Source organism: Bos indicus x Bos taurus, chromosome 9 (assembly GCF_003369695.1).
Source record: "Bos indicus x Bos taurus breed Angus x Brahman F1 hybrid chromosome 9, Bos_hybrid_MaternalHap_v2.0, whole genome shotgun sequence".
Classification (NCBI taxonomy): domain Eukaryota; kingdom Metazoa; phylum Chordata; class Mammalia; order Artiodactyla; family Bovidae; genus Bos; species Bos indicus x Bos taurus.
This window is the reverse complement of record NC_040084.1, coordinates 43,005,741-43,028,524: the sequence shown is the minus strand read 5'-3', so window position 1 is coordinate 43,028,524 and position 22,784 is coordinate 43,005,741. Positions and strand designations below refer to the sequence as shown.

At 47.0% G+C, this 22,784-nt stretch overlaps 1 protein-coding gene across 3 annotated transcripts in view; it reads right to left on the bottom strand.

Annotated features, from left to right (window-relative positions):
- Window positions 1-3,010: 3,010 nt before the first annotated feature.
- Window positions 3,011-22,784, bottom strand: part of BEND3 (BEN domain containing 3) — a 33,012-nt gene continuing 13,238 nt past the window's right edge. For 2 of the 3 annotated variants that reach the window (XM_027551290.1, XM_027551291.1), the window contains exons 2-4: window positions 20,774-20,821; window positions 18,814-19,016; window positions 3,011-8,960 (exon numbers count right to left, since the gene is read on the bottom strand). In XM_027551290.1, the coding sequence (XP_027407091.1) occupies window positions 6,711-8,960; window positions 18,814-19,016; window positions 20,774-20,810 (2,490 nt within the window). In that variant the 5' untranslated portion in view covers window positions 20,811-20,821 and the 3' untranslated portion in view covers window positions 3,011-6,710. The remainder of the gene's footprint in view (window positions 8,961-18,813; window positions 19,017-20,773; window positions 20,822-22,784) is intronic. The other variant, XR_003512602.1, reaches the window with a different exon arrangement.

Genomic DNA, 22,784 nt, shown 5'->3' with positions numbered 1-22,784 from the left:
TTGGCCTGATGCTGAAACATTTGTAAAGCTGCCTCTTCCCACTGACCTGAAAGCTACATGATGGCAAGGTGACTAGAACAGCAGTGGAGGAGGGCAGCCTTACTGGGCAGAGGAGGCAGAGTTCAACACGATTGTATCAGAACTGAGTATTCCCCTCCCTACTCAGAACAGGTGAAGGGTTTCTTCTTTTCTTACTGATCCAAGGGCAATTCAGTGAAGACAAAGTCCTCCAGCCCCAGACTGTTTCTGCAGCTTCACGAAACTCCTCCTCCTCTAGTTCCACCCTCCATTGGCCACCTTTAACTGTTTCCTAAGAGCTGCTTCTCACACCCCAAAGCTTGTTTGCATGTTGAACTTTTCACCTAATTAATTCTTCATTCTCAAATCTAGGCTAGCCATCCAGTTCCTTGGGGAAGTTTTCCCTGATGACTCCACCAAGGACCAGCCCCCCTGGTTTCATAGTATTAAGGACCCCCTCATTAATAAACTTATAGTTTGTAATTTTCAAAAAGTCAATTTGGAAACCACTTATTTCAGCTCAGATCTAGCTCTACTAAGTGCTAAGCTTTCCGTTTCTGGGATGTACAGTGTATTTTTTGAAGTTACATGTTTCTGCAGCCTCTGGACATCAGCACCTGGCACCATCTCGTTAGAGAGGGGGAACTTCTTAGAAATGCAGATTCTCAGGCCCCACTGTGAGAATTCAGGTTCCAACAGACTGAGAACCTCTGGCAGATGGGGCCCCATGACCTGGTTAAACGTGCAGTCTGGTGGGTCTGCCCCTTAATGGATGCCGATGGAGTCCCACCCAGATCCCCTGTGCTGGCACACCCACCCCCTCACTGTTGAGGGCCAGCTAACCACTCACAATGGCTCTTCTGGAACACTGCCCTTGGCAAAGGGAGCCACCCTGCCAGGCCAACTACCCCTTTCCCTGGAGGAGACCTCAATGACCAACTGGCGCCTTTGCTTCACCTGGTACTAATTCTGCAAAACAATTCATGTTGTAGGGCCTCACAGCGCATGGCAGTGAGGCTGGCCTGCAGAGACCACACTCCTGCTTATGGCCTTCCCTGGCCCTGTTCTGCTTCTTTCGCACCTTTTCTCCTGGGAGCAGGTCCTCAATCAACTGCACAAGAACCCTAGTCTCAGACTCTGTTCCTAAGGAATCCAATCCATGGCAATTACTTTCACAATCTCAAAAAATTTACTCTTACCAGAACATGTCTGTCCACAAATGGCCACAATTATTTCAGCCAGGGCAATTTGAGAACCGGCACATATATCTAACATCAGACAAACTGAGTTTCAGGTCTGAATCTCTGTTTTATACTGCATGCGGCTCAGGGGGTGTTTAGTGTCTGAGACGGTTCGGCGTACAAGGCAGACTCTCATCTTGGCATCGCAGTTTGTTTGGACCTTCTTTCTGCTTCCTCACCACAAAACGGAAATAACAACATTGCCCAAGACACGGAGTTTTTACAAGAATTAAATGAGATGGTACACATACTGTTCAGGGCCTTAGCTTTCTTAACAGGCTTAATTAGGGAGCTTACCTCACAGGGCTTCTGAGATCTTCACCAGCTATGATCCAGGAGAAACTCTCAGCAGTGTGCCTGGCATGTTGTATACACTCAGGTAGGCCCAACATTGCCATCCAAGCAAGTGGGCGATGCATGTTCGTGTCTTTCCCATCACTGGTTTGGCGATTTTAGGTTTCTCTGGAAGCTCTTAAAGTGTCCACTGCATCTCACCATTCCAATAATCAGAATAATCTGGTGTGGAATTCTTATTTCTGAGAACTGGCTTTTACAGGTAAGCCCACTGAAATTCTCTATTATTGTTATTCGCAAGACAGCAGCAGCAAAGAGCTCAGCTTTTTATTGAGCCTGTCTCTAAAGAGGTTTAGTCAAAAAGACCAAAGCCCCAGGTGATCATCACACTTCTCAGAGTCCTGTTTTCACTTCCTTCTCCTCAGCTGGGGCAGGAGGGGTGGAGGGGCAAGACCTCCTGCCCGGCAGGTCCCCCAGCCCCCACACCGCAGATGAGGTACCCAATGTTGACATTGACCAGAGCCTCTGCAAACAAGCCTGGCCAGAAAGGCTCACCGTTTACACGCCGCTCTAATGAGGGCATTGACCTTACCCTCAGTGACGGTCACCTCACCCACCTCACCGTTCCCTTGAAGGCTGAACAGCTGCCAGTGAACTCAGTGGATGGAGGCCACGCTGCGGACAGGGGCTGCCGCCCGCCGTGTGACGCTCGGATGGACCGAGCACCTTAGTGGCAGCTGAGGAAACGGACTTTATTTTTTTTGGTCAAAAACAAAGATACATACGGCCAGAAAGGCTCTAAAGAATCTCGCCTTCAAGTCTTGTTTCGACTTGCCTATGGAGTAAATCAGGCTCCAGCCCTGACCAGCCCTCACCTGTGCACGGCTGCCCGCACAGGTGTGCACGCTCTGGGCCGAGTGCTTGCTCGCTCCAATCACAGGCCACGACGCACTTTATACCATGTGACCTCTAGGTCTAAAAAATGTTTGATAGCTTGATATTATTTTTACTGTGAAATATTAATGATTTATAATTCGCCAATGAGGCAAGAGAAAAACATGCATCCTTTTGTTATCAGTTAATAATAGGTTTGCCTTGAGGAACTAAATCCCATTTAATCCAAAGTGGAAAAGAAAGAGTGAACTGAAACTCCTCCAGTTTGGCAACAGGGCGGGTGTGGCAGCCGACCAGGAAAGGAAAGGTCAGCTGTGCCTCTACCTCATGGCTGGGACGCGATTTGTGTAAGAAATGCTCTAGGGCTCATTTGGAGACGTCTCAGTCATTCAGCTGTGACAAACTGCACCGCGTCACCCAGAGTGTGGAAGCCCGAGAAGCCATGGTGCCCCGAGTGCCCCTGCCCTCCCCTGGGAGCGGGTGGTGAAGCCCCAAGCAAAGACAAATAGACCCATACCTTCTGAGAGACCTCTGCCCTAAGAAAATAAGATGTTAGGAGACCGTATTTTTATAACATTTTATATAGCTCATAAAACAGTGCTTGTATAAAAATTCACACAGTTGCTAGAGAGCATACAATTTCCAAAAAATGTCCTGGGTTTTTGTTACATTCAGTTTTCTAAGGGTGCACTCAAATCAATGGTAAAATGCAGACATTATGCAATGTTTCATTATCTTTGGTAAAACTATTCTCATTATTTTGTCTCCTCACAGTATTAACTCTGATATCCACTTTGCGCAGGGTCTGCTATCACTAGGATGTCAGAAAAACATTAAGGCTGGATCTACAAGAGACAAGTATCTCTGAACGACATTAAGAGTCCCTTGGCCCAGGGGCCCACTTCTTTTTTGGCCCTATAGCATGTGAGATCTTAGTTCCTTGACCAGGGATAGAAACCGTGCCCCCTGCAGTGGAAGCAGGGAGTGGTAACCACTGGACCACCAGGGAAGTCCCACCACTTCATAGCATCTCTCTCCATGGTGAGGCAGGGTTAAGAGCTCAATGGCCTCCAATCTGAGGTCTTGAGACCCTCCTCCTCAATCAGGCAAGAAGTAAACATTTGGGGCAAAGGTGGAAAATGAAGCCATGTCTGCAGGAACCCAAGTGGCCATACTATGGTGTGGTCAGGCCAGTGACTCTTAGCATTTAAACAGTTAATCCACTTACCACTAAGTAGATCCCATTGGTTGGTTGATGATTGCTGCTGATGTGGTACCCCCTCCCACCAAACTTAAAAAGCAGGGAAGGGTGGGGTCCAACACTGAGGGGGAGGGGCACACTAACACCCATGACACTGGGCACAACTTTATTCCCTGTCAAACCTGTGTTGTCATGTAGACACAGCCAAAGTGAACGGAAGCAGGATTAGAACACTTAGTACATTCATGACTATCTTCGTACATTCTTTTAAAACTCACTAACAGAAAAACGAGGGACACTACCACCTATTGTGACGTGCTATTTTACTCAATATCAGAATGTGTCTGTGCTACTTCTGGATGTGAGGGAGAAAAAATTCCCCAAACACAAGCAAGTATTAACAAAAATCAAAGAATTTAGATGGGGAGGGAGTAGGGGTTTTGCCAACAGATTATGGAAAACATTACATTTTGAAAAAAATTTAGGTATTTTATAATTCTATTGCTTCATGTAAAAAAAAAAAAGCCCCTGGAGCCCACCTGTATGGCTGGAGGCTGAGGACACCACGCAGACAGACTCAGGACCTGCAGGTGGTTCCTGGTGAGTCGGTCCAGAGAGACAAGATTACAGCTCACAGAGAGCGTCCACCTCTCTTCACTGGAAGGGACTCTAAGATTTGGGGGAAGAAGCCCCATACAGGAAAGGTATTAAAGAAACCATCAAAACACAGTTTCCAAAAACTGGACATGCTCTAGGTTGTAAAGAGATATATTTAATTCCTAGAACCTGTTGATGTCTCTTGTGGGTAGACAGGATGATTAAAAAAAAATTATTAAATGATTGTGCTTCTGAAGTTGCAGGGTCACATTCCACCCTCTAGAAAGCAGGGCAATTTTCACATGGCTTGGAATCCTCTTGGATACATCCTAGAGACCAGAACAAATTCCACAGCACCCTCCCACTCGCAGGATCCCGGTGAGGGAGAGAGTGCCACTGCCATCTTTGGGTGTGTGTGCACGCACATGCACGCAGGCATGCATCTGTGTGCTGGAGAGACTAAGGCATAGAGAAAGGCCCAGGAGAGGGGGAAGTGAGTCTCCGGCTGCTCCAGTCCTCCTCCTTTCCAGGCACAAAGAGGTTGAGCTTGTTATTCATGTCGGTCCCCTTCATCTCACTTCAGTTTTTTACTAAGAAATGTGTGTGTACACATGTATGTGGGTGGGTGAGAAAGAGTCATTAAGTCCCTGTGTGTTTCCAAATTGTAATAATTTAGGTCCGCAGTTAACAACTGAAATAATCTGTAAATGACATTTAAAAGCAGATTTACTAAAGTTAGATCGGCAACTTCACACTGCTCAGAATCCTGGCATTAAAAAAAAAAATGGCCGCGAGTGCAGGCAAAGTTCCATCAGTCAGTAATGCTGAAGTCCTTATCTGTATGAAAAGAATTCACAGATTGTTTCTATTATTTCTGCATTTTAAGGTAGCAAAATATTAAGCCATTAGGTTATTAAATTAACATTCCACAAGGGTTTTACGACTACCCTGTGTGATTCAATTTATTTTCTTGCTTTCTGGTATAATGTATTGTGTTTAGACTGTTCCCTTTCCCTCTTAGGCACTAGCCCCCAAAGTCAGGTAGGTAAAAGTACTGTTTTTACATTAAGGACTTTACCTGCTGGGGAGTTTCCTGGTTGGAATCCTGGAGAGCATGCCACTGGCCTGGAGCAGTGTGACCTTCCCAACCAGGGAAGAGAAAAGAGGTGTCTCATCCTGAGGCCGAGGGACCGGCCAGATGTAGGAGAGCAGGACCTTCTGGGGGCCCAAAGAGAAAGCTCTGAGTGGACCCCGGAAAGGGATATGGGAGCCCTATTTCGGATGGCCTGTGTCCTTCCAACACCAGGTATCCTCAAGACAGGCCACGGTTTAGGCCCGGCCTTGAGGAACAAGGATGTGTACTGACTGGAGGAGCCAACACTGAGGTGTGGTGAAGCCACCATACAGCTCCCAGAACCTGGGTTTTATACAAATACACACATGGAAAGTAAACAGTTCTCAGTGAGCCCAATGGGGCCCATCCTTAAACAAGAAGCCAAATAACCACACACAGTTTTCCAAGGAAATGTTTGCCCCTCTAACCAGCATCCTTGAGGAGGAAGGAAAGAGGGCAGTGGAAGGACACAGCTCAAATGAAGACACTGTGAACGTGTCTCCACGTCTATCTACATTCATATCACCATCATCACCATCCAGTGTTCTTGTCTACAGGGTGAGCAACATTCACCTGGCACAGCAGGGTGAGACAGGCCAGGCCAGCCGTCCCCGCAGCCCCTTCCTCAGCACCACAGTGGGAGGGAGCGAGCAACTGACCGTGGCCAGAAAGGACACCGAGCTACCCCATCCCCTCCACCGCCATCCAAGAGGCGTCCTGACTCTTCCAAAATCCGATGTATTAATAAAAGACAAGGTCAGTAAAATCCGTCTCTATGCCACCTGAAGCTATCAGCCATCATGCATGAACATGGCACTTCTAAAAATTTCATATATCTGAAACCATCTTAAAAAAAATTCCCAGTGACTCAAGTCATCTTACAGTACATCTCAAATATTAAAGAAAAAAAATTTTTTTTCTGAGTAAAATGGCCTCCACAGAGCCCAATGATTTACTTAAAAAGGGTTTCTTTTTAATTAAAAAAAAAATTTTTTTTAATAAAAATTGAAGACGTAAAATGTGGGCAGAGGAACAAGAGGGTTGCTTGATTTGCATTTCAAATGGTGAGGGGACTGGGAGGACAACTGCTGAGGAGAGGGAACCCTGACGGCCCCTCTGCCCTCGCAGCTCTGCTCTCCCAGGCTCTGGCTGCACCACAGGAACACAGGACAAAAGTTTTAAGTACAAGAGACCAAATGCGAGGCTTCTTTGTGTGGCCGTGACCGGCTGGGCGATCGCGTGTGCAAATGCAGCAGGCCCCGCCCCGCCGATATAACGTGCGCGGCTGCGGACGCGGCTCGGGCTCGTGGTGGTGGGGGGTAGGGGCGACGCTCAGTGCCCCTGGTACCCCTCACTTCTCCACCTTCTTGGCTTTCTTCAGGATGTCGCATTTCTTTCTGTTGGGGCGGCGGCAGCGTTCGTCGATGCTCGGGATACATTCGTAGTGCCACACCTCCTCCATCTTCTCCACCGGGTACACGGCCTCCACGTAGTGGCGGATGAGCCGCAAGCGTGTGGGGTCCAGCTGCTTCTTGTTGCATGCCCCGGAGTGGTTGTACTGCAGCCGCAGGTTCTCGGTGGTGAAGAGTTCGGGGAAGAGCCTGACGAGCAGCCGGGCGGCGAAGTTGCCCACGGAGAGGCTTTGCTGCACGATCTCGCGCACTTCTTTGTCGGACAGCAGGTACGGCGAAGGCACCGGGAAGTCGGGCGAGGGCACCACCAACTCGTCCAGGGGGATCTTGCAGAAGTCCTTGCTGCTCCTTTCGGGGGGCAGCGGGGGCCCCTCAAATTCCTCCCGGAACCGCTCAGGGTTGATTGCATAGCTGGCCAGGTCCCTGCACTCAGGGCCCGGAACGTAGACCTTGCGCTGCTGCTGGTAGGAGCGCCTCTGCTCCGTGTCCCGGCGCCGGCAGCGCTCGTCCAGTTTGCCCACGAACTCCAGTGTCCAGACACGGTCATTCTTGGCCCGTGGGTAGAGCAGCTGCACGTAGTGGCGGATGAGCTTGATACGGGACGGGTCCAGCTGCTTCTTGCCCAGGGAGCCGCTGCAGTTGTACTGCTTGCGCAGGTTCTCGTGGGTGAAGAGCTCCGGGAACAGGTGCACCAGCAGGCGCGAGGCAAAGTTGCCGATGGACAAGCTGCTCTCGTAGATGCTGCGCAGCTGCTCCTTGCTCAGCAGGCAGTCGGCGCCCGGCACCTCGAAGTCGGGCTGCGGGATCTCCAGCTTGTCGAAGTCGATGGGCACCAGCCAGATCTTCTTGGACCGCCGGCCGGGCCGCTCGCCCTCGAAGCTGTCTTCCACCTTGACCACGGAGATGTCATCGGGCAGGCTGGATGAGTCGTAGCAGTCGTCTCGCGGGGGCTCGCCCTCGCTGCCTGCGTCCAACCCCAGGCCCTCCAGCTCGTCGTTGATGCGCTGGGCACACTGCTGCAGCCAGGCATCCTCCTCCTGCATGTCGGGGAAGTAGATCTCTGTGTAGTTGCGGATGATCTGTAGACGCTGCGGGTCCAGCTCCTGCTTGCCGCCATCCCCATAGCAGCTGTACTGCTCGCCCAGCTTCCTGTGGTCGAAGAGCTCAGGGAACAGCCGGTGCAGAAGGAAGACCGCAAATTCGCCCGGGGATGAGGCCTCGTCTAGGAACTCAGTGAGGTCCTGCGTGTCCACCACATGGTCAGAGGCGATGGTGCTGCTGCGGTCCAGGGACAGGGCCTCCTCCTGCTCCTTGTTGTCCAGGAAGTGGCCAGCATCCACCTGGGGCTCGGCCTCGAAGAAGCCAGACACCTGGCCGCTGGGCTGGCTGTCCTCCATTTCCCGCTGGGCCCAGAAGCGGCTGAAGAAGTCGTTGAGCTGGGGCAGGCACTCAGCCTGCCAGACGGCCGTGTCCTTCACCGACGGGTAGTAGACCTCCACATAGTTCCGGATGAGCTGCAGGTGCAGCGACTCCAGCTTCCGCTTGGCCGCGAAGCCACAGGCGCCACAGCCCCGGGAGAAGTCCACGTCGCTGAAGAGCTCTGGGAAAAGCTGCACCAGCAGGCGACAGGCCAGGTCACCGCCCGACAGGCTCTGGTCCACGATCTGTTTGAGCTCGGCCGCCGTGAGCTGGTACTCGGGCGGCGGCTGGAACTTGGCCACCATCTCAGTGGGGCTCACCTGCTTCTTGATGCGGCTCACTTCCAGGGAGAGCAGGTCCACCTTGCTGTGCAGCTGCGACATGTTGGAGGAGAGCGTGTTGAGCATGTAGAACATCTTCTGGATGAGAAAGTAGATGTTGGGGTCGCTGTCGGTGGCTGCTGCGGGGCCGCCAGTGTCCCGCTTCTGTGTCTCGTTCAGGAGCCGCAGCGGTGAGGGGCTGTTGCTGGGATTCACTTTCTCTGAGAGCTCATAGGTGTTGAGCATGTCCCCCGCGGGAGGGTTCTTCTTCTCCATAATCTTGTGTGAGATACCATACAGAGGCTTCTTGTAGGAGGGCGTGCTCACGTCGTGGCCAGGCTCCTCCTCTCCCGGCCACATGGAGCCCAAGTTCTTGCCCCGGCCTGCCGGCTCCCCGTTGCCCTGGCAGGGCGAGCTGTTCTCCCGGTTCCGCATGCCTGCTAGGAGTGCCTGAAAGACAAAAGGTGTATCAGGTGAGGGTTCTGATCTATGTCACACACAGAGGGGCCCAGGTCAACCTCAGGAGCCTATGAGAAAGTGTTTCCCTTGCCTGGGAACCATTCTGTGGGTCCAGAAGTGAAGTGAAGTGAAGTGAAGTGAAGTCGCTCAGTTGTGTCCAACTCTTTTCGACCTCATGGACTGTAGCCTACCGGGCTCTTCCATCCATGGGATTTTCCAGGCAAGAATACTGGAGTGGGTTGCCATTTCCTTCTCCAGGGGAACTTCCTGACCCAGGGATCAAACCTGGGTCTCTGGGATTATAGGCAGACGCTTTACAGTCTGAGCCACAAGGGAAGCCACCAACACAAACCTGCATCCCAGGGCCAAACTTGCTTGCTCTCCCTAATCCCTGAGAGGCTCAGGCTGGACCCTGGTGGCTTTCAATTCCCATAGGACACCATCCCTGAACTTCCTGTCCACAGACCGAGCACAGATGCTGACAAGGCCTGGCGAGAGCCCATGAGGGATGGGAGAGAGACCCCAGGAACAGGAAGTGCTCCTGTGGCAACCTGGCTATGGACAGGTCACCTAATTGCCCTGACTGCTCTCAGACAGGCAGGAGTCCTGCCAATAGCATCTACAGAAAGCACAGCTTGTTGTCCAGTCTGCAGACTCTAGGAGAGCAGGCATCTCTACTCTGGACAGCTCCCAAGATGCACGGTGCTGAGCATGGAAGAACTGGAATCTAGAGAACCACAGTCAGCTGCCAACTCTACCACTGCCTGGAGTCATGTCTTATTTCAGACTGAAAAGGCCCAGAACTGCCCCAGGCCCAGCCAACTGCAGATTCCGTGAAGCGATGAGGCCTCCCAGGTTTCTAAGTCTCAGTCTCCTAGTTCCAGCAGCCCTTCTCAATCAGAACTGCCAAAGAGTTTTAAGCCCCAGGTCCTAAAGTACCCACTGTGTGTAATGATTTAACACCTTTCCTATGCATCTAGAAAGGTACTTTCGATGTACTCTCCAGCCTTGCTCAATAAAAGACAGTGAGAGAATTAATGATTTTAGGAATTATCTCCTCAACTTGCCCAAGGCTGACATACTTTGCAGGTCCACTCTCAATGTACTCCCAGGACCTGTTCGAGATACCAAAGCTTGAGTCCAAGCTTCATACCAGAAGGCGACTGCCCAGACCATTTGGGATCCCAGGGTCCTCACTGCTTTTATTAGTGGTTTTCCCTATTGCCAGGCCCTGGATGGTTTAAGAGGTTTACTGACATATATATGGACAAATGATTTTCAACACAGGTTCAAAGGCAATTCAGTAGAGAAAGGAAAATCTTTTCAACAAATGATGCTAGAAATATTGGACATACATGTGCAAAAAAAAAGAAAAGAAAAAACTTTCATCCTACATGTATCATATAAAAAATTAACTAAAAAATGGATCATGAATGTAAAAATAAAAACTAACTTAAAATTCCAGGCTTCCCTTGTAGCTCAGCTGGTAAGGAATCCACCTGCAATGTGGGAGACCTGGATTCGATTCCTGGGTTAGGAAGAGCCCCTGGAGAAGGAACAGGCTAGCCACTCCAGTATTCTGGTCTAGAGAATTCCATGGACTGTATAGTTGATGGGGTCGCAAAGAGTCAGACACGACTGAGCGACTTTCACTTTTCACTTTCAAATTAAAATTCTAACACCTCTAGAAGAAAACAGAAGAGCAATCCTTTATGAAACTGTTTTAGGCAAATACTTCTCAGATATAACACACAAGCACAATCCATAAGAAAACAAATTAATAAACTGGACTTCATTAAAATTTAAAACTTCTTTAAAAAATGAAAAACAAGCCTGCTGCTGCTAAGTCACTTCAGTCGTGTCCGACTCTGTCCGACCGCATAGACAGCAGCCCACCAGGCTCCCCCATCCCTGGGATTCTCCAGGCAAGAACACTGGAGTGGGTTGCCATTTCCTTCTCCAATGCAGGAAAGTGAACAGTGAAAGTGAAGTCGCTCAGTCGTGTCCGACTCCTAGCGACCCCATGGACTGCAGCCTACCAGGCTCTTCTGTCCATGGGATTTTCCAGGCAAGAGTACTGGAGTAGGGTGCCACTGCCTTCTCCGGAAAAACAAGCCTAGACTGGAAGAAATCAGACATATCATTTATCTGATAAAGGACCTGAATCCAGCTTACATAAAGAACACTCAAACTCAATGACACAGAACCCAATTAAGTTTCAACAGTCACTTTGGAGAAGCTATATAAATGGCAAATAATCATATAAAAAGATGCTCAGTGGGACTTCCATGGAGGTACAGTGGTTAAGACTCCACACGTCCACTGCACAGGGCATGGGTTGGATCCCTGATCAGGGAACTAAGATCCTGTATAAAAGATGCTTAAGAACATGCATGACATTAAAACCACACTGAGATAGCATATCACTCCCCACAAGAATGGGTATAATCAAAAAAGACAGATGATACTGAGTGACAGAGATGACATGAAGGAACTAGAATTCTCATAGGCTGCTAGGGTAGATATAAAATGGTATAACCACCTTGGAAAACAGTTGGTATTTTTTTTAAGAAGTTATGTGTTGGACCATATGATCCAGGTATATTCCACTCCTAGTTATTTATTTACCAAGCAAAATGAAAGCACACGATCAAATACTTTTATGCAGATATTCATGGCAGCCCTGTTTATAAACAGCTCCCAACTGGAAACAACCCTAATTTTTATGAACAAGTATACAGATGCACTGTGTTTACAGCAGAGTACTACTCAGCAGCAGAGCTGACCAACCTGGTACTCATGATGAACCTCAAAATAATTAAGCTGAGTAAAAGAAACCAGATAGATAAAAGAGGCCTGTAGGATGCCATTCGTATAAAATTCTAGAAAAGGCAAACGCATCTTTAGTGACAGAAAGCAGGGGAAAGAAAGGACGCAAAGGGACACAAATAAACTTTCAAGGTAACAAGTGATGGCTTTGTTTCTCATCTTGAATGTGGTGTGGTTTCACTGGTATATATACACGTCAAAACATATCAAATGGTATGCTTTAAATATGCTGTTCATTACATTTCACTCATAAACCTGTTTTTGACAAATGTTGAATTTGACCCCAAAGTATACTGGAATATATTTTTGAGCGCCTATTTAAGCAGAAGAGCTAATTGGACAGCAGTGGTGGGCGTCAGGGGAGCAGGTAGGGTCGAAGCACAAAGCATGTTCTTCTACAGACATGTGCGAGCCTTGGGCAACTAGAAAATGCAAGAGAATAAAGCATCCTTAGGACGCTGGGGGAAAATATGGCCGTGTAGTCTGACCTACCGCGGCACTTCTAAAGTCTAATGTCCATATATATTGCCTGAGATCTAGTGAAAATACAGATTCTGATTCAAGGCTCTGCATTTCCAACAACCCATTGGGCCTCTCTGGATGGCCAGGGCTAGAAGACAGTGTTTATCCCTGGTTTATCTCATTCAGGCAGATTGGGTGTCATTTATAAGCCTTCAGATAACACTAATGCCAGCATAACACAGTACACGAGGTGCTTTACTCTTGCAACCTTAGGAAAAAAAAAGAAAAAACACAGGGAAAAGAGACAGTCTCTGAGGGGACTGCCACTACAGCAGCAGGTGAGCAATACAAAGGCCTGAGTTGGAAGGAGACCATGGACAGATCTCCCTATTCATGCCCCGTGCCCCCTGCATGGAAGCTGGGACTCCTTGCCATTGGACCGTCACAGAATTCCCCAGACCTTCTTTTTTAGATAATGGAATCATCAGACTCATATTAAACACAGGTTAATTTTTCTCCTGCATCTCTGCTGACAACAACTGTGCAAAAAAACACCTACCTTACTCTCAGGAACCTAAAAAATAATAGGATTCTTTCAAGTGCTTTAATTATCCCATGTATGACTGTATTATTCACTCAGTTATGTCTGACTCTTTGGAACCCCATGGAGCCAACCCTGGGATGGAACTTGGGTCTCCTGCATTGCAGGCAGATTCTTTACCATCTGAGCTACCACGGAAGCCCTAATTATCCCATGGAGGTAATTAGGTAATTAGGGTCAGAGATCCCTGACCCTCCTATTACTGCCCGTGAGCAGAGGACCAAGGGCTACTGGGCTGGAGCGAGCCTGCTGTCCACCCCTCTCCCTTGTGGGGTCTCGTCCCTGAGACCTATCTGTACCCTCACCACACTGCATGATGGTTACCTGTGGGACTAGGTCTTCCCTACTCCATCTCCAGTGTCCTGCAAAGTGCCTGGGACACAGAGCGCTCACTGAACATTTGTTAAGCAGGGTAAAGTGTCTATCCCTCTCAAATAAATGTTTAAGAAAAATGTTCACAGAGGCTACTAGCTTCATGAATAACATGAGTGTAGGGAGGTATAAGGCCTCCCTGGTGGCTCAGTGGTAAAGAACCTGCCTGCCAATGCAGGAGACACGGGTTCGATTCAATCCCTGGGTCGAAAAGATCCCCTGGAGGAAGAAATGGCAACCCACTCCAGTATTCCTGCCTGGAAAACCTCATGGACAGAAGAGCCTGGTGGGGTCCATTCCGTGGGGGTGCAGAAGAGTCATACATATCTAAATACGACTATAGTCCTTGGAATCACAAAAGGTCACACACAACTTAACGACTAAACAACAAAAATAAGGGAGGTATAAGGGAGTGGATGGGTCCTCTGCGTGACCCCTCACCATGTCAGCTTCCTGTGTGTCACTCAGGAATATATAATGGTCCCTGTCTCAGGTACCAGGGTAGCTATGAGGATCTAATTAGATAATGAACATGATGCGCTAAGCCCACGTCTGAATCACAGTAAGTGCTTAATAAATGTTTACTGTTATAGTACGACTGTTATTAACAGTGCTCTTCCCAGCCAGAGCAGTGACAATACAATGGGCTTTTTATTGAACTAGTTGTAATGATTACTGCTGCTGCTGCTAAGTCGATTCAGTTGTGTCTGGGACTCTGTGCGACCCCATAGACAGCAGCCCACCAGGCTCCCCCGTCCCTGGGATTCTCCAGGCAAGAACACTGGAGTGGGTTGCCATTTCCCTCTCCAATGCATGAAAGTGAAAAGTGAAGTCGTTCAGTCGTGTCTGACTCTTCGAGACCCCATGGACTGCAGCCTACCAGGCTCCTCCGTCCATGAGATTTTCCAGGCAAGAGTACTGGAGTGGGGTGCCACTGCCTTCTCTGTAATGATTACTCTTAACTATTAAATAAAGAGGAGAACTTAAGAACCTGAGTTAAGGAAGGTATAAGTAACTTAAGAACTTAAATAAAAGGAGAACTTTCCTCCCGTGTAACAGTGTAAGTCACTCATAGAAGGAATTCTTAGAGGTCTGTTTGCCCTAAAGGCTGGGCTGGAGGAGTCCAAGAAGCACAGGTGAGCTCGAGGTAAGGTGTCAGACTCTTTTCAGTTGTTTAGTTCTGCTATATGGCAGAGAGCAAACGATAATTTTAAAAAGGAAGGAAGAAAGGAAAGAAACCACGTTACACACATCAGAAATATGGAGAAAGGAAGGAATGGAGACGGTTGAAAATCTTTACCCCTGAGGCAGCGTGTTTGGAACTGTGGTTTGTCATATGACCCATTCAGAAATGATGACACTGATTTGATAGATCAAGACCAGCATAAAAGAGGGAGGGGAGGAGGAAGTGTGAAAGACAGGAAGGAAAGAAAGAAAACAACAGAAAATATCAGAGGGCACTGCACACAGTAAATACATTCAAGAAATTCTGTTCTTTCTCTGTGTCTATATATGTACATACAAATCCAAATATGTGAACCGAATGACTCTGTAAGGTGGATTTACAACTGTTGAAAAGCACTGCCCTAATAAATTCAAAACTTCTTACCTGCTAATTCCTATAGATTATAAATAAGATTTTTAGCAATTTACTCACCATTAAATTTTACTGCACCAAAATAATTTTGGAGGTCCTACGGATTATGAGATTCACATGAGGTTTTACCAATGTAGAGAAATTTGAGTGTGTAATGCCAATTATTAAAGAACATCATAATTATATTACAGCTGATTTTAGAAAGGGACAAGCAAAGGCTTTGTAACAAGCAGTTCCACTAATACATTTAAAATAAGATTCTATGCAGAGAGGTTACCAGAAACTCACATGCCATGCAACAAGAGTACATGTTCTTGAAGGGGATCTGCCTTCATTAATACTCGGAGTAGGAAATAAGCACAGAGAAAAGTTTTTGGGTGAACTGTCTGAACAAAACAAACAGAAGTAGTTTGACCCCCCCCCCACATTCCTACTGCAGGCAGAGGCCAGAGTCGATCAGAACTGGAAATCCCCCCAATAACTCTCACTAGTCAGCCTCATTAATAAAAATATTTCAGTTTCTACCAGGCATGTTAGAAACACTGCCATCAATACAAACATTTCTGGCTAACTTGCTTAAATAAAAATTAAGTTAGAGTCCCAGCAGAGGGCAATATTCCTCGCTCCCAGAGACCCTGGATACACAATTCAACACAGAACACGACCCAAGCACCAAAGAGAAGGTCCTAAGATATGCCCGCACTGAGGTTCTGTCCACTCAGTGCTCCACTTAATTCCACAAACACTGCCAAGGTGACGATGGACTGGCTGCATTTGCTGCTGCTGATAAAATCTCTGCTCAGCTGTCTAGGAGTATCAAGAAATCTTTAAATCTGCGCTACTTGGCACTGGTGTCTGGCTGACACCATTCCCAATTCTCCAAGGCTCATCTTCCAACCATACGGGAACTCTGCTACCCAGCTCAGGCTCTGCAGTACCAGATCCAATCGCACGTTTCGTTCTTCTGCTAGCACTCAGACCCAAGCAGGAATGCCCGACTCTCTGAGGTGGAGAATCTGACTGATCAAGAAGAAGCTGACGTCAAGTTACCAGTGAGGCACGAGCAGGTTATTAAGGGGGCTCCCACATGTCCATGCCCAGTGACATCTTGGGGATTGGGTCACCACGGAGAGGCTCCCAGCACTGAGCATCTTCTTCAGGACTCCAAATGCAAGAGCAGTCACTGAATTCAGTTCAATGAAAGAGGAATAGCTAAATGGTGCCCAGAGTCAGCAAACTGGAACACCAAGAAAGCAGCATGCCTCCAGTGTAGGGAATTGAGGACTGCTGTGGCATCAAGGGCGGACCATGCAAAAGGGCTCCTAGGGGGTCGGCAGCACCACTCAAAGTGAGGCAAGGGTGACGCTCTTCACTTTTAATAGAATGTTTATCTTCATCATCATCATCCTTAAATAACCAGGTATAGCTAGTGACAAGGAATGGATAAGCTGTCTACCACACAGAGCCAGTAAACAAATATTACAAGGCCCTGGGGACATAGGGAACAAGCCAGTCTCTGCCCTCATGGCTTTTATCCTTTGGGTCATCCTTACACTGCTGACAGTGTATGGCAAGGATGAAGAATGTGCTAACATGCCCCCAAAAATGAGAATCTGGGGGGATAAAGCAACTATAATGAGGGGTGAAGAGAAAGACCATAGGGATGGCCAAATATCAGAGCAGGAGCTCCTCACAGCATCTTACAAACACCCCACAATCCTCAGGGTCATCTGTGTTTAAGTGCAGTTCCAAATCAAGCAGGCGTGGGAGCGCTAGCCTCTTGGAGGTTCACTCAACTGGGAAGGGTCACAGTGCCTATCCGCTAGGGCTGCTGTGGAAACGACGACGAACCTCCAGCTGGGATCACAGTGAATGACACTTAGGAGGTCTTCAGTACATTTGCACTGATTCAACGAGATGGCATTTCCACTCTCCAGTTGAAAAACAAACCACAGACACACTTTAGGATTAAAAACAAAGATACAAGGAACCCCAGGAGAACAAAGCTAACTTCTACCTGGCACAGGGCTCTTGAATATCACTCCCACTTCTGTGAACAAAAAGATGATTAGCAATAAAAATGCTGGCTACTCACCTCCCACATCTGCTGTATTTGGCTATGGTGCCTTTCCCAGCGGAAGCGCCAAATATGTCTTTATACAGCCTTTTGTTAAATTTTTGGAGGGAGGTTTTATTTTTCTTCTAAGCATTGTACTAAATGTCACTCATGAACAGGCCTTCAGCACTGATAGGGGTTTGAAGTGATGGACCTTTAGCATCAGGGCTGCCAATCAATTCCTCCCCTCGCCCTCACCCCCTTCCTTGGGGTCGAGGGAGAAGATGGAAGGTGCTCAGAATCAAGGGCGTTCAGGCCTGGAGTGTTTGGGAAGGCATCAGAAGGCCTCTCTTGGCAATTGCATGTCATTTTCCTCCTGATAAATGTGGAGGGAAGCAGCTGACCATAATGGGTGGTAGTTGGAGATGGGGGTTAGGGAGCAATAAATAAACACTTCTGAAAGCTGACATGGGGCAGGCTCTCTGCTGGGCTTGTCTCGATGCTCCACACAAGGAACCAATGAGGGAGCTGTGTCACTCCCATCACCACAGAGGGACCTGAGTTTGGGAGCTCATAGTACCAGCCAAAGGCTCCATGGTGAACTCCCCCTTACCTGACTCCAGGCTCCGATCATTCTGGAAATGACCATTCCTATGGGCTGGATCAGAGAAGGTGGGGCTCACCTCCTCGATATGAAGCAGGGTGCTGAGTGTTCTAAGTCACTCCTGACACCTCACACCAGCAACAAGGCTGCCCCACTGGCGTTCTGGCACTTGACTTAAACTTATGTGGAGGAGATACTAATTCTCTCATCACTGTTATATGGATTAAATGAAACAAGAAAAGGTATGTGGGGCTTCCCTGGTGACTCAGTGGTAAAGAATCCGCCTGCCAATGCAGGAGACACAGGTTCAATCTCTGGTCTGGGAAGATGCCAAGGAGCAATTAGGCCCATGTATCACAACTATTGAGCCTGTGCTCCTCAACCTGAAAAGTCCACACTCAACTACAGAGTAGCCTCTGCTTGCTGCAGCTAGAGAAAACCCAGCACAGCCAAAATAAAATAAATAAATGAATGTAAACCTCAGTGTTCCATGATGTGGAATGCAGAGCAGTCCTCATTATAATGTAATATAAACATGCATATTGAAATCCAGTGAAAATCTTAAATCTTATGACTTTGCTAATTAAGAAAAAGGATAGTTTTTACTTTTCAAAGGCTCACTAAATCTCTAAAACCTATCAACTCCCAATCTGCTGTAGCATCTAACAGAGGAGAATTAAAACAAACCAAGAGCAACCCAGGGAGTCCCAGGCGGACACCCCATGTATGGGCTAATGACAGTGAGCTCTGAAACTTGGGCTCTGTTGGACAGACATGAAGAAGTTGAAATGCCTACCTGGGTCCCCCAAAAAGTGTGTTGGGGAGGGGGAGGGGAGGGGGCTGGAGAGCTTGGGAAAATGTTCTGCTAAGAGTTTAAGGTGTGATCTGGCTATCTGCAGGGAGGCTCTGCTGACCAGGCATTCTCATCTCCCAAACTTCCCTCTCTCCTCAGTCTTCACTGTTTTGTGAACCTGTCTTGTCTCCCGTGGGAACTGCAGGCTGCTCGAGGGGACCACCATGACCAGTTTCATTTTCTCTCAGAATTCAGCCAAGTTCACTATAACCAGCAGGTGATTAGGAAATAAAGCAAATTCATAAAATAGGTAGGTTAGGGATAACGGGCATATTATAAAATAATTGTCCTCTTTACAAGAAGATTCACTGAACAAGCTCCCCGAATAAATACAAAAGATGGACCTGATTTAGGAAAAGCCCTGCTGAGCCTCACTTGCTCCAGTAAGGTGCAGGCTATGTGAAATGTGGTAGGCTTTCATTAACAGTCCTTGCTGTCAACAAGTTCCTGCTTTCCCAGTAAGCCCTCACCTCGGGAATAAGCCGCCGCCTCTTCACGCTCGGGACTGAGTCCAGTGGGCCCTCGCCACCCAGGGGCTTTCTCTTGCTGGAGTCCTGGACAGCAGTGAAGACGCCATCCAGAGGGTGCTTCTCGGCGGACCTGGAATTCACTGAGCAGTCCAGAGCAGCATCTTCGGCCTCTGTCTCCACTTTCACAGTGTTGTTTTTTAGAACTGTGGCAGAGAAGAAGTGGGGCTCAGTGGGGAGGCCACTGGGCAGAGCCTGGTTTAGCAGGGTCCCCAAGCACCAGGCTGTATGCAGCCACCTTTTGATATTCTCAAACAACAGTGTCAAGAGTAATAATCAATGAAACTGGCTTTCCAACCAGCCAATTTATATTTCACCACACTAGTCATGCTATACACTGATATTATATTCCAAGAACATTCAGTTTAAAGCAGCTTTTAAAGTCTTTTCTTGGAGAAGGGAGAAGAGATGGAAGGAGAAAAACACACTACTCTTTTAAATGGTGCTTTTAAAAAAGTAACCCTGGAAAGATACATAAGATACCGTAAGTGTGAGTGGAGAAGGATGGCAATCAGTAACGGGAGGAGACTTTTCCTTGATTTTTCATTGTGTATCTTTTAATACTGGGTTGGCCAAAAGGTTCGTTAAGTTTTTCCATAAGATAGCTCTAGTAGCTCTTAACTGTCTTTAATTTCATCAGAAACAATTTTGTTAGACTGTACTGTGATAACTATCATATCAGTGTGCATTTAAAAAAAATCAAAATTGGTGAATTTTTGTGCAGCCATTTTAATATTGAAGATGAAAAGAAGAAAAAGCAATGTTTTCAGTATATTGTTTTATTACTTCAAGAGAGGTAAAAATGCAACTGAAACACACAAAAGATTTGAGCAGTGTATGGAGAAGGTGCTGTCACTGATCAAATGCATGAAAAGTGGACTGTGAAGTTTCACTTTCAGAAGTCCAGAGACGGTCATACAGACCAGCTGAAGTTGGCAGTGATAAAATCAAGACATTAATTGAGCACAATCAACATTATACCACTCAGGAGATAGCCAATATATTCCCAATACCTCAATCAAGCACTAAAAATCATTTTCTCCAGCTTGGTTATATTAAATTGCTTTGATGTTTGGGTTCCATATAAGTTAAGTGAAAAAAAACCTTGACAGCATTTCCAGATGCAATTCTCTACTTAAATATAACAAAAATGGTCCATTTTTAAAACCAGTTGTGATGGGTGATGAAATGTGGATATTGTACAACAATGTGGAACAGAAGTGATCATGGAGCAAACAAAATTAACCACCACCAACAACACCAAAAACGTCTTCATCCAAAGAAGGTGATGTTGTGTATATGGTGGGATTAGAAGGGAGTCCTCTACTACAAGCTCCTTCTGGAAAAGCAATCAATTCCAACAAGTACCGCTCCCAATTAAACCAACTGAAAGCAGTACTTGACAAAAAGTGTCTGGAACTAGTCAACTGAAAATGCATGATTTTCCATCAGGATAACACAAGACCTCATGTTTCTTTTGATGACCAGGCAAAAACTGTTACAGCTTGTCTGGGAAGTTCTGATTCATCCTCTGTTTCACCAGACACGGCACCTTCAAATGTCCATTTATTTTGGTCTTTACAAAATTCTCTTAATGGAAAAAACTTCAATTCCCTAGAAGACTGTAAAAGGCACCTGGAATAGTTCTTTGCTCAGAAAGATAAAAAGTTTTAGGATGACAGAATTATGAAGTTGCCTGAAAAATGGCAAAAGGTAGTGAAACACAGCAGTGACTATATTGTTCAATAAAGTTCCTGGCGAAAATGAAAAATGTGTCTTTTAGTGTTACTTTAAAAACCAAAGGAACTTTTTGGCCAATCCAGTAGTTTTGAACCACGTGAATATATCTTGAAAAGAGTATTAAGTTAAACTACTTTTTAAAAAGAGGCTTTTTTTTCTTTACCTTCTTCTACATCTTCACTGAATTCAGTTGCGTTCATCTTCTGTTCCACTAAAAGAAAAGACAAAGGCAAAGTCTTGACTTATTGTTTATTTTTTAAAATTTCACCCACCCATAAGAAATCCCCTTACCCTCCCAACCCTGGCTCTGGGTAACAGAAGGTTAAGTTGATATGACTCTGCAACATCAAGGAAAACTGCATCCTCTTGTTTGCAAATGCTCAGAAGCAGCCAAGCCTCCTGTGCACCTGCTGGGAGTTCTCCAAGACTTTATGTGGGCAGAATGCATCTTAAAGCATCAACTGAGAGCCACTTATGGAATGAAAGGATCTGAGAAACTCAAGGCTTACAAAAGACCTCAGCTTGGATGATCTGTCAGTCCCTGCCTTAAACATCTAACCACAATGTGAAAAGGCTGACAAAGGTCCACAGCAGGCTGTGGAGCCTGTGAACCTGAGCTGAGGTCCTAAGATTCCAGGTGGTCCAAAAAGACCTGTGCTGTCCATGAGGGTGGCCACTAGTCATGCGTGGCTCCAGAGGACTCGAAATGTGGCCAGTCCAAATGGAGATGTGGTGTAAGATACATGCTGGATTTCAAAGACTCAGCAGGGCAAAAAGAATGTAAAATATCTTGTTAATAATTTTTATACTGATTACATGTTAAGATGATAATATTTCAGATTTATTGGTCTAAGTATTAAAATTAATTTCACCTTTTTAAAAATGGCACTGAGAATAGTGCCATACATTATAGCACTATGTGAGTGCCACTAGCAAGTTTAAAATTGCACATGTGGCTTTCAGTACTGTTACTGGATGATGCTGGTCTAGCCCTTTCTTCAGAAGCAAGAGGAGAGAGGCACTATGGGTTCTTAAAGCTCCTGAGCTCCATACAGTCTGGTCCAAACCACTCTATTTATTGATGAGGGAATGAGACTGGAGGGGTTGGCAGTACCTCCTTCGTATGGGCTGCAGGGTGTGGTGGAGAATCAGGGGCTGGTTTCCCTGCCCCAGCCGAAATGGAATGGACATCATGGTTAAAAGTACCATTATGCCTTTGAGATTCCCCAAATAACGTAACAGCATGTCCACAAATCGGATAAAGTATAAATGTGGTAGTAATGTTGACAGCCTTTACTGATGACGTTGAGGAGTTGTGGTTCTTACCACTGGTGAAGCTGCCTGCAAGTACTGGGTGCCCATTCCAGTTAACTGATCAGAGGGCAACAGGCGTAACTTCACGAAATTTGTATAAGGAAGGGGGATGCCATCTACAAAGTTCAGTAAACCATTCAACAAGCAACTGTGGAATGGTGTGCGGTCCCGTTTTAGACAGGTCAGTGGAGGGACAACCAGAGGATGACCTGTGTACAGGCTAACAACTTCAAAGGTCACTAAGAATAGCAATGCACAATGCATGGCACTCTTCTCAGTCATCACAATTAGTTCATGACAGGAACAAGTGTCTTCATCTCTGTGTTACTAATTTTCAAAGGAATGAATAAGAAATTTTAAGATTTATTTGAAACTGAAATTAATTACTACTTACTAAACTATCTACTATCTGAAAAAGACATGCAGGGAGATTGAGTGAATATAGACAGTGAGTCAGTCAACTTCAAGGGGCCAAGAACCACTTTACCAGAGCTGAATTTTTATCAAAGACAATCTCCACTGTATTCCAGGGAAATAAACCTCAAGTCTGGGTGTCTCTGAGGGGAGAGCTCCAAGTAGGTGGCGGGGCATCAGTACTCTTTTCAGACAGCAAGGTTGGCCAACGCTGGGTAGAAACTCAGGCCTGACTGGTAAGGGGCTTCTCAAGGAGATGAGAATGAGCCTCTCCGGCCCAACCTTGACCAAGACTGGGCTGCCACCTGCCCCTGGAGACCCTACTGCACCACCACAGAACCGGTCTCCTCAAGTGAGAAACAGCCGAACGGCGGAGGAGGAGAGAGTGCGGGGCAGCCGGACAGGGCCCAGTGCACAAAACCAATGACATTCTGGAGAGGAGAGGC